This window comes from Epinephelus fuscoguttatus, linkage group LG13 (assembly GCF_011397635.1).
Source record: "Epinephelus fuscoguttatus linkage group LG13, E.fuscoguttatus.final_Chr_v1".
NCBI classification, from domain to species: Eukaryota; Metazoa; Chordata; class Actinopteri; order Perciformes; family Serranidae; genus Epinephelus; species Epinephelus fuscoguttatus.
Window position 1 is genome coordinate 42,884,776 of NC_064764.1, and position 12,772 is coordinate 42,897,547.

The window sequence follows — 12,772 nt, forward strand, 5'->3', positions numbered from 1 at the left end:
CAACACAGTGAGACAGTGCGACACAGCGCGACACAGTGAGACACAGCGAGACACAGTGCGACACAGTGAGACACAGTGCAACACAGTGAGACACAGTGCGACACAGTGCGACACAGTGAGACACAGTGAGACACAGTGAGACACAGTGCGACACAGTGAGACACAGTGAGACACAGTGAGACACAGTGCGACACAGTGCGACACAGTGCGACACAGTGAGACACAGTGCGACACAGTGCGACACAGTGCGACACAGTGCAACACAGTGAGACACAGTGCGACACAGTGAGACACAGTGAGACACAGTGCGACACAGTGAGACACAGTGCAACACAGTGAGACACAGTGCGACACAGTGAGACACAGTGAGACACAGTGCGACACAGTGAGACACAGTGAGACACAGTGCAATACAGTGAGACACAGTGAGACACAGTGCAATACAGTGAGACACAGTGAGACACAGTGCGACACAGTGAGACACAGTGAGACACAGTGCAACACAGTGCGACACAGTGCGACACAGTGCGATACAGTGCGACACAGTGAGATACAGTGAGACACAGTGAGACACAGTGCGACACAGTGAGACACAGTGAGACACAGTGCAACACAGTGCGATACAGTGCGACACAGTGAGATACAGTGCGACACAGTGCGACAGTGAGATACAGTGAGATACAGTGAGACACAGTGCGACACAGTGCGACAGTGAGATACAGTGAGATACAGTGAGACACAGTGCGACACAGTGAGACACAGTGAGACACTGCGAGACACAGTGAGACACAGTGAGACACTGCGAGACACAGTGAGACACTGCAAGACACTGCGAGACACAGTGAGACACTGTGAGACGCTGCGAGACACAGTGAGACACAGTGCGACACAGTGCGACACAGTGAGACACAGTGCGACACAATGCAACACAGTGAGACACAGTGTGACACAGTGAGACACAGTGAGACACAGTGAGACACAGTGCGACACAGTGCGACACAGTGAGACACAGTGAGACACAGTGCGAGACAGTGCGACACAGTGAGATACAGTGAGACACAGTGAGATACAGTGAGACACAGTGAGACACAGTGAGACACAGTGAGACACAGTGCGACACAGTGAGACACAGTGAGACACAGTGCGACACAGTGAGATACAGTGAGATACAGTGAGACACAGTGAGATACAGTGAGACACAGTGCGATACAATGAGACACAGTGCAACACAGTGAGACAGTGCGACACAGTGAGACACAGTGAGACACAGTGCGACACAGTGCGACACAGTGAGACACAGTGAGACACAGTGAGACACAGTGAGACACAGTGAGACACAGTGCGACACAGTGCGACACAGTGAGACACTGCGAGACACAGTGAGACACAGTGAGACACAGTGAGACACAGTGAGACACTGCGAGACACAGTGAGACACAGTGCGACACTGCGAGACACAGTGAGACACAGTGAGACGCTGCGAGACACAGTGAGACACAGTGAGACACTGTGAGACGCTGCGAGACACAGTGAGACACAGTGCGACACAGTGAGACACAGTGAGACACAGTGCGACACAGTGCGACACAGTGAGACACAGTGAGACACAGTGCGAGACAGTGAGACACAGTGAGACACAGTGAGACACAGTGCGACACAGTGCAACACAGTGAGACACAGTGAGACACAGTGCGACACAGTGCAACACAGTGAGACACAGTGAGACACAGTGAGACACAGTGAGACACAGTGCGACACAGTGAGACACAGTGAGACACAGTGCGAGACAGTGCGACACAGTGAGATACAGTGAGACACAGTGAGATACAGTGAGACACAGTGCGATACAATGAGACACAGTGCAACACAGTGAGACACAGTGAGACACAGTGAGACACAGTGCGACACAGTGCGACACAGTGAGACAGTGCGACACAGTGCGACAGTGAGATACAGTGAGATACAGTGAGACACAGTGCGACACAGTGCGACACAGTGAGACACAGTGAGACACTGCGAGACACAGTGAGACACAGTGAGACACAGTGAGACACTGCGAGACACAGTGAGACACAGTGCGACACTGCGAGACACAGTGAGACACAGTGAGACGCTGCGAGACACAGTGAGACACAGTGAGACACAGTGCGAGACAGTGAGACACAGTGCGACACAGTGAGATACAGTGAGATACAGTGAGACACAGTGCGATACAATGAGACACAGTGAGACACAGTGAGACACAGTGCGACACAGTGAGACACAGTGAGACACAGTGCGACACAGTGAGACACAGTGCGACACAGTGAGACACAGTGAGACACAGTGCGACACAGTGAGACACAGTGAGACACAGTGAGACACAGTGAGACACAGTGCGACACAGTGAGACACAGTGAGACACAGTGAGACACAGTGCGACACAGTGAGACACAGTGCGACACAGTGAGATACAGTGAGATACAGTGAGACACAGTGCGATACAATGAGACACAGTGCAACACAGTGAGACAGTGCGACACAGTGAGACACAGTGAGACACAGTGCGACACAGTGAGACAGTGCGACACAGTGCGACAGTGCGATACGGTGAGATACAGTGCGACACAGTGCAATACAGTGAGACACAGTGCAACACAGTGAGACACAGTGCGACACAGTGAGACACAGTGAGACACTGCGAGACACAGTGAGACACAGTGAGACGCTGCGAGACACAGTGAGACACAGTGCGACACAGTGAGACACTGCGAGACACTGCGAGACACTGCGAGACACAGTGAGACACAGTGAGACGCTGCGAGACACAGTGAGACACAGTGCGACACAGTGAGACACAGTGAGACACTGCGAGACACAGTGAGACACAGTGAGACACTGCGAGACACTGCGAGACACAGTGAGACGCTGCGAGACACAGTGCGACACAGTGAGACACAGTGAGACACAGTGCAACACAGTGCGACACAGTGAGATACAGTGAGACACAGTGAGATACAGTGAGACACAGTGCAACACAGTGAGACAGTGCGACACAGTGAGACACAGTGAGACACAGTGAGACACAGTGCGACACAGTGCGATACAATGAGACACAGTGTAACACAGTGAGACAGTGCGACACAGTGAGACACAGTGAGACACAGTGCGACACAGTGAGACAGTGCGACACAGTGCGACACAGTGAGACACAGTGCGACACAGTGAGACACAGTGAGACACAGTGAGACACAGTGCGACAGTGAGACACAGTGAGACACAGTGAGACACAGTGAGACACAGTGAGACACAGTGCGACACAGTGAGACACAGTGCGACACAGTGAGACAGTGCGACACAGTGAGACACAGTGAGACACAGTGCGACACAGTGAGACAGTGCGACACAGTGCGACACAGTGAGACACAGTGCGACACAGTGAGACACAGTGAGACACAGTGCGACACAGTGAGACACAGTGAGACACAGTGCGACAGTGAGATACAGTGAGATACAGTGAGACACAGTGCGACACAGTGAGACACAGTGCGACACAGTGAGACACAGTGAGACACAGTGCGACACTGCGAGACACAGTGAGACACAGTGAGACGCTGCGAGACACAGTGAGACACAGTGCGACACAGTGAGACACAGTGAGACACAGTGAGACACTGCGAGACACAGTGAGACACAGTGAGACGCTGCGAGACACAGTGAGACACAGTGAGACACAGTGAGACACAGTGAGACACTGCGAGACACAGTGAGACACAGTGAGACACAGTGAGACAGTAACTTACCCTCTTCTGACTGCAGCCCACAATGAGGTAGGTTTCTATGTTGTGCTTCTTCAGGTAGGGGTTTCTCTCTCCCCCCGCTCCGTGCTCCACATCGTAGTCCCCGTTCAGGTAATTCAGGGTGGCCTTTGTGATGTGGATCCGCCTGAAACGGCAGCAACAGAAACAACGTACACATGTTCATCATTCAGATATATGTGCTGTATATACACATCAAAGCTACAGGAAGTTCAGTCTCAGTTGTCTGTATCAGCAGAGACGTACCCAGCTTGGCCCCCAGCCTCCATCTGATTGGCCAGTGTGACATCATTGGACCAGACGTCAAACTGCCACTTCCTGAGTCCCAGCACCCCACAGTGCACCCTGCCGCTGTGGATGCCCACTCTCATGTTCACGTTCACACCCGTCACCTCACGGACCAGCCTGAAGGAAACATCAGGAGTTATGGTGAACGATCGACTGATGGAAAGTTATCCTTTATAATTCTGTCAACATCCACGGAGCCTGTCACGTCCTGAAAGGTGATGTTTCATATCTTGTGCACACAGGTGTCCTGGGAACACAAATTGTCATGTTTTGTGAGGTCACATTGACCTTTGACCTTCGACTACCAAATTGTAAGCAGTTCATTGTTGAGTCTGAGCCGATGTTTGTGCCAAATTTGAGGAAATTCCCTTGAGGTGTTCACAGGTGACCTTTGACCTTTAAAAACTAATACAATCAGTTCATCAGGACATTTGTGCCAAGAAACTGTCTCAAGGTGTTCTTGAGATGTTCATGAGCACTGATGAACAGACGTACAGACGGACGACTCGAGAACATAATGCGTCTGGCCGTGACTATCGCCGGCGTGGAGGCTTAAAAACAGCGAGGAGCAGAGAGGCCGTTTGGGGAGGAAGTAACAGACGTGTCACCTCCATCACAGCCACAATCAGTGTGTTAGTGTGGAGCTGAACTGTGACCTCATCTGTCAGAGCGGAACGACCACATCGAGTGTCAGATCGGGTTTGTGATTTACAGGAGCTAACTGAGGAATAAAAACTCTGGAAGCACCAGCTGTCTTTACATGTAGAACAAAAAAGTGATGCTATTTTTTATTCCAGCTCCCTGGCTGATATATTTCCCATGAAACATCTGTGACTGCAGCTGGAGATCTTCCATCCAGCGGTTTTCAGAAGAGACGAGAGCTTCCATATGACTTCACATATTTAGACAACAACTTACGAGATGGCCTCGATCATGTCCATCCCCATCTCCACGCAGCAGTGGGCGTGGTCGGCCCTCGCCTCCGGCAGCCCGGACACGCAGTAGTAGCAGTCTCCCAGGATCTTGATCCGCAGACAGTGGTTCTCCTGTGAGGATGAGGATGAGATAAATAAACCAGCTCATAAACTACAGGACGGCTCACTGTGGTGGGTTACATAATGACGGCCTGTTCTGTTCACACGCCACTGCTCCATTCATCCTTTAATATTATGGGCTGTTGGAGTTTGTGGGTAAGAGGATTTTAAGCATGTGTGAGCTCGTATGTGTTTGTGTGTCTGTGTATTTGTGTATTAAGGACTGTTGTAGGTATCAAAATGTAAACCACATGACAGCTTTAGTCAAAGGCAACCTTCAACCATGTTTTAATGGCGACTTCAATCAGAGAGCAGGACGGCGTTCAAAAACTTTGGCTCGTAAACATCCAAGAACAAAATCAAACTACTGAAACAAAATGTCTTCCACCTCCTCCACTGCACGCTCTAACAACCACACACTCACACATAAAACCACTCCGGTATGTTAAAACACACGTCACACTGGACGCAGAAGAGCTGAGAAGCACACTGACTTTCTGCCCGCCTCCTCTCAGTGCCCGTGTTAACCAGTCGGGCTGTCACACAGGACGCACGGCGGCCCCGAGCTCCACAGCAGGCTCACAATCTGCTGCAACAGACTCAGCATCTGGTCGACTTTTCCCACGAGCTGCGAGTAAACCTGGCAAGAAACCACTCTGATGATCTGTTCTGTTCAGATTATAGTTCCTCTTTTCTTTTCCTTGTCTTTCATTTACATTTTGGACTGGTTTCCACTGAGAAATAAAGGTACGGTTGAGCTGTGTGTTTGTTGACGTCATGTCTTTGAGGTTCTCCTTCCCACTTTAACCTGAATAACAAACCGGAGCTAGCTGGGAGCGGCTAGCGGAGCGTTAGCCGCAGCATGACCGGAGGGAAGCACAGCCAGTTAGCCTCCGCTAGTCTCTGAGCTAGCCCCGGCTCTCCGTTTGGATCCAACCGGAGCACCGAGCCCTGGTTTGTTATTCAGGTTAAAGTGGGAAGAAGCAGCGGGTTTATCGGGCAGCTGAGTGAAGTGGAGCCTGCGGAGGAAACACCGGGACCGTCTGGATGTAATAGTCCGTGGAGGTGCTGCGGTGCTCGGCTGCACAGATAGGAAACCCCTTGGCTGACAGGATGTACCACTCTCTCACTCCGCTCTCTCTCACGCAGGCGCAGAACGTACGTGCTACTTGGCCGTCGGATGTAGTCCGTGTAGTGTGTTCAAATGCAACTGACACAGGGTGCGGACCTGGTAAGCTGGCCTCCCTGTATTTGTATTTGTTTCCTTCAGTGACACACTGCAGGTTAGGGCTAGCCCATCATCTGAGCTGCTGACATCCCCAGACCTGACTAGTCTGTAACAGGATACTCTGAAAAACAGGTTTCAGTGACCCCAAAAATAATCTATTAAAAAAATTGTGCCTCTCTCCTTCTTTTTTACTTTTCTGTGTGTGTGAGCTGTCAGAGCACTTTGGATCGACTCCGTGTTTGCAGCTGTATGAATAAAGTTGACTTGACCACCTGCAGCTGTGAAACACGCTCACATGGACATGTAAAGATCTCTGCGGTAGTTCCCTCTAATCATTGATTTACACATTAAAACTTAAAGGCATATAATACAGTGTGTCTGTGTGTGTGTGTGTGTGTGTGTGTGTGTGTGTGCGTGCGTGCACGTGCGTGCGTGTGTGTGTGTGTGTGTGTGTGCGTGCGTGTGCGTAAGGGCCTTGGAGAACACGGTATCTCATGATAGCCACCTGAGTGTCTCTGCAGCACATGGCTCTGAGAAAATACACAAAGACCCACTGTGTAAAGAGCGTGTGTGTGTGTGTGTGTGTGTGTGTGTGTGTGTGTGTGTGTGTGTGTGTGTGTGTGAACACACAGCTACAAGGTGCATCTGGCGTGAACATAAAAGTGTCAGTAGCAGCGATTCAGGTTTATAACCCTGTGCTGCTTGTTTCACTTATAAATATTGATCAGCACATCGTTTCACCTTTCATAAACAAATCACACACACACACACACACACACACACACACACACACACAATATTCATGACTGTGTGTGGGATCATTAGGACATGTCTGGCTGCAGGACACTGATCGCTGATATGAAGCAGATATTTTGGAGCCGCCCTCTGGCTCCGTGCACGCCTTAGTTTGCGCACGTATCGGCTGATGGGATTTTATAACTGTATTTTCGCCCCTCAATACTGAGAGTGATGCTCAAAGTTTTATGTGCTTTTATTTTCACTTAGAGAGTGTGTGCACACTCCACCAGCTTCAGTTAGACATCTCTGTCTCTGTCCGTCCTCACGTCCACCACCGAACATCAAAACTCAGCTTTGAGGAAATTCAGGATTTAGCCTGCGAGTGTGACTTTTTTTAACTTGTGACCCCTAAAAATATAAATATGTGTTGTTGCGACCCAGTGAGCAGAATACAAGTTGTCAATTTACAGTGCAAACCACAGATATGTGACATGTGTGCCTTTTATTTGGAGCAGATTTATTAAAACTTGACGTTTAAACAACGCTGTGGTAAAGCTGTGTTCAGATTTAGACACAAACCCACTTGGTTATGGTTATGGTGAGGAAAAGATCAAGATTTCACTTAAAATACCTGGCACAATCATAAAAATATAGAGATAACTTTGTACAAAATAACCAGTTTTCATGGCACCATCGCAGCAGGAGATGCAGCGATGTCTCTGTAAAACTCGACCACTTTTTGTGGCACTATCACAGATGGGAACGTAGTGACGTCCCTTTGAAAAAAACAAAGGGACTTGTTGTTTGTTGGTGTTGACCAGTGCTCTGCAGCTTTGCAGGTGTCTCACCTAAGTGTCATTAACCATCCCCTCCACCTCCTGATGACATCATCAGCTCATATACACGTCACTTTAGAAACTCTGATATGACACATATCAATCAATCAATCAATCAATTTTATTTATACAGCCCAATATCACAAATCACAATTTGCCTCACAGGGCTTTACAGCATACGACATCCCTCTGTCCTTAGGACCCTCACAGCTGATCAGGAAAAACTCCCCAAAAAACCCTTTAACGGGGAAAAAACGGTAGAAACCTCAGGAAGAGCAACTGAGGAGGGATCCCTCTTCCAGGACGGACAGACGTGCAATAGATGTCGTACAGAACAGATCAACATGATAAATTAACAGTAATCCGTATGACACAATGAGACAGAGAGAGAGAGAGAGACAGAGAGAAGGAGAGAGAGAGAGAGATGCAGGTAATGACAGTATCTTACAACAACATTAATGAAAGTAATAATATTATAGTTATAGTTCTGGCTACTGTGGTACAATATGTTGAAAGTATGTATTAATATCTGGCAGTATACATGTGTGACAATAGTCATACACATAAACATATCAAACATTCACAGGTAATGTATCCATGGTCTGCACAAACGTACAATGCCAGCATTTTCTCCTGGTGACTCCGCCCCTCATTAGTTTGCATACATTTATCTGAAGATTAACTGCTCCTCCTCAGACTGCTTTAATTAATGTGTTTTAGGGCCTGAAGACAGTTTAATTATCTCATAACTAGTCCATACTCATGAGTACAGCATACCATACCATGACTTAGTCATACCAAACATTAGAAACAACACCAACATTGGTCCACAGGGGGAGCCACAGCGATCGGTCACATTTTAGCCATTTTGAAGCATTTTTCTGTTGTTATAGCGCCACCCAGTTGCCAATTAGAGTTAAATTTCTCCAGTCACCTTGAGGCGTCCTGTTCTACATATCTACCAAGTTTAGTAAAAATCCATATGGCGGTTAGGCCTAGATAAGAAATGAGCTCTCTAGCGCCCCCATTTTGTTTGATGGGCTCAATAATGGAGGGGTCCCCTCAGATTATGTGTGGTCATATGCCTACAAAGTTGCGTGGTGATGGGTGAAACCCTTGAGATGTTCTACACCTTTATGTGATGAGCCACGCCCTCCGCAATATTCATTGCCTTATAGAAGCTCAGTTTTAGGAAGTTTTCCAACTTTTGCCAAGAGGGAACTTTAGATATTGCTCCCTAGATTATGTTCACCCAGTTTCATGCAGATCGCTCAAACTTCCCAGGAAGAGATCCATTTGAAGTGTTTTTCAAAAAATTCAAAATGGTGGAAAATCTATATAAGCGGAAGTTATGGGTTCTTGAGGCAAATGTGTTCCTCATGAGGAGAGGCATCTCTGTGCAAAGTTTCATGTCTCTACCACATACGGGGCATGAGATATGCCCATTCAAAGTTTGACATTTCAATGGGTTGCTATAGCGCCCCCCTTTGGCCAAGTGATGTAATATTGCTTCATTGGCATCCTCCCATGACCCTCTACCACTGTGCCAAATTTCACATGGATTGACCAAGTCAGTGAGGAGAAAAACGTGGAACACACACACACACACACACACACACACACACACACACACACAGAGGGGGAACAGGCAAAAATAAAGTCGGTTTGGCCGATTAATTGGTGCCGATGAGACGGTCTATAAATTATCATTAACCCTACCCTGGAAATCCAGAGTTCTCGCGAGAGCACAATTTGAATTTGCTCAGCGAGTCACTCTGGCAATCAGTAATGATGCTCATTACCCATGCCCTTGGAGCCGAGCTGCACCAATCACATCGGTGTATCTGATATAGGCGGGCCAGAGGCGAGCTAAACAGATGACGACAGCGCTGCGACGACGAAGTCCGGAATCAGTCAGTAAACACTGCAAGATGGCTACGGATGAACACCAGTTGTTTGAAACGGCTTTGGCCGCTACAATGAACGAGTTAGACTTGGCTTGGTTGCATTTAGTGGCTAAAACCCCGCTGGGAACACAGCAATGATTTGCTAAACAAACAACCGGTTTTGCTTTTGTTGGTCTCAAACAGGAGTCTGCAGCTTGGCAGGCATCTGGGTGGCACTGCATCCACCATCTTCTCCACCTCCCAAAGACGTCAGCTCATATACTTCAGAACTTTAGAAACATTGATATGATTCGTATGAAACATGCACATGTATCATATCTGTGGTTTGCAGAAACGTACAATGGCAACATTTTCTTCTGGACCCTGGGCTGATAACTGTCTAACAGGCGTCCTTCACATTTGCATTTTCAAACCAAAGTCTACGTGTGTCATGTGTGATGTCACTCTTACCGCTGCCAGCTTGTCGAAGCGGGCGAAGAGTTCATTCAGCGTCATCACCAACTCCTGCGCTGTGCACTGGGAGGCCAGGCTGGTGAAACCCTCGATGTCTGCGAATAAGATGCTGCAGAAACACAAAGACAAGAGAAACACAACATTATTCACTCTTCCCTCTGCGCTGCAGCTGAACTGTTTCCTGCCCAGGCGGCAGACAGACGTGTTCCCTGCAGCTGGTTTTGTCATGTATGTGAAGTATGGGGCGGCAGTAGCTCAGTCCATAGGGACTTGGGTTGGGAACCGGAGGGTCGCCTGTTCGAGTCCCCGTCCGGACCAAAATATGGAGCGTGGACTGGTAGCTAGAGAGGTGCCAGTTCACCTCTTGGGCACTGCTGAGGTGCCCCTGAGCAAGGCGCAAGGCGCAAGGCACCGAACCCCCCAACCGCTCAGAGCGCCTGTCATGGGCAGCCCACTCTGACATCTCTCCACTTAGTGCATGTATAGGTCCAGTTTGTGCATGTGTGTGTTCAGACCTGTGTGTTAATTGACAACAGAGTGAAAAATTGAATTTCCCCTCAGGGATTAATAAAGTATATAAAAAAATATCATCTAGCTTCTTTTTTGTTTCCTGGATTTACTACATACATACATACACATCCATACAGCACTTGATGTTTTTCATTTCAGTATTGTAGATAAGCAAATGTGCACGGGATGGTAAGTGTCACCTTCTATATACGATATACCTTCAAAGACGATGTATCGCTGCAGCCTTCACCAGACAAAAGATTAAACAGGTAACTGTTGGGCCTGAACTGAGAGAGGAAGAGCTGACTGATTCAGAAAAAGACTCAGGTCAAGATGTAGCACTGAAGCCACTGATGGAGGGAAAGGTGTGAGAGTGTGGTTGATGTCTGAATGTAATACACAGCCTGTAATCTGGTGTTAAAATGTCCCTGATATTTGTGTTAATGAGGTCTAGTTCTGGCAGAAGGGCACAGAGAGTGTGTGAGACAGTCAGAGAGAAAGAAAAGTGGCTTCAGACGTGTGAAAACTGAGCTTCCCTTCCTCCCTGAGAACACGGTAAACTGATACAGCACAGGTCTTTTTGGGATTGAGGCATTTTCATTACTCTGCTAACGCTGCCTGGCACAAAGCAGGACAGATGATCTCAGCAGGCTGAATCATTTCTCTCAGAAGAAAGACACAAGGACAAAGGGACCAGGCCGGCAGGTGAAGAAAACAACACGCCTCAGCACAGTCTGCGGGACACAGTTAGGTTGGACTGATAAAAACCCACAGGCTCGCCATGAATGACTCGAGTTGTTGTGTTAAGCATCACAACCCTCCACCACACACAGTCACATCTCACACTCCACAGTTCCTCCTCAATGAGTATATTTATTCTCTGCTAACTGATTTCCTCTCAGGCTGAAACATGTGACGAGCTTCAGAAGTCAGAGGGTAAGACTGTGCATGTGTCGTTTGCTCTGTCACACTGCTCAGCACTGTCCTCTCGGCAGAAACTCACTGGAGTTCGACTCAGCTCCCTGTGGGATCCCCAATGATCAAATTCACTTGAAATAACTGCTGAAGAAAAATCACCTTCATCTTTTTTTATTCTCCTAGTTTCTAATCACAGAAATCAGAGTGGACGAGCATCAAGGCAGAACTTTAAACTCTCTTTACAATCAATTTCAATCAATTTTATTTATAAAGCCCAATATCACAAATCACAATTTGCCTCACAGGGCTTTACAGCATACGACATCCCTCTGTCCTTATGACCCTCACAGCTGATCAGGAAAAACTCCCCAAAAAACCCCCTTTAATGGGGAAAAAAAACGGTAGAAACCTCAGGAAGAGCAACTGCGGAGGGATCCCTCTTCCAGGACGGACAGACGTGCAATAGACGTCAGGGGGCTCAGAGTCAACAGAGTTCTCTTAACTCTGCATCAACAGTTTGGTTTAAAGCTCGACCTCACAGACAGAATCACTGCACACTGACAGACGTGTTATATCAGATGTATGTTTATAGTGAGCATGTACAGTGTCTGCAGGTCTGTGTGTGTTATTGAAGTTATTAGCTCATATTATCTGAGTGAAGTTACTTGAGGCAGATCAGCTGATCTGAGCCAGCCGACCCTCTCAGTTACATTAACACACGTTAACGAGGCAGTCGTCATAATCTGACGGTCTCTCTGATTACACAATCCTGAGGAAACAGAGTCATCTGATATCCATGATTACAGTGAGACAGGCAGCAGTGTCATTGTTTGATTTCATGAGGTCTGATGCTGCATCAGTTTCAGACTGTGGTGAAGTGTCTCTGAGTCAGACCCCCAGGATGCACCACACACAGCTATAAATACACTTTAGTCTCAAACCAAACAGGCTCACATGAATCTCACAGGGTCGCTGCCTGAACACCCTGTGTGTTTCTACTGTGAGTGTATGTGTGTGTGTGTGTGGGCAGGAGCTGCGGGTGTTTATGTTCCTATATGCATGT

General features: G+C 48.0%; 1 protein-coding gene across 2 annotated transcripts in view; it reads right to left on the bottom strand.

The window, feature by feature from the left end:
- adcy5 (adenylate cyclase 5) overlaps positions 1-12,772 on the bottom strand; it is a 110,375-nt gene that overhangs the window by 24,845 nt on the left and 72,758 nt on the right. For both annotated transcript variants that reach the window (XM_049594056.1, XM_049594055.1), the window contains exons 4-7: positions 10,279-10,390; positions 5,004-5,131; positions 4,044-4,202; positions 3,783-3,924 (exon numbers count right to left, since the gene is read on the bottom strand). In XM_049594056.1, the coding sequence (XP_049450013.1) occupies positions 3,783-3,924; positions 4,044-4,202; positions 5,004-5,131; positions 10,279-10,390 (541 nt within the window). The remainder of the gene's footprint in view (positions 1-3,782; positions 3,925-4,043; positions 4,203-5,003; positions 5,132-10,278; positions 10,391-12,772) is intronic.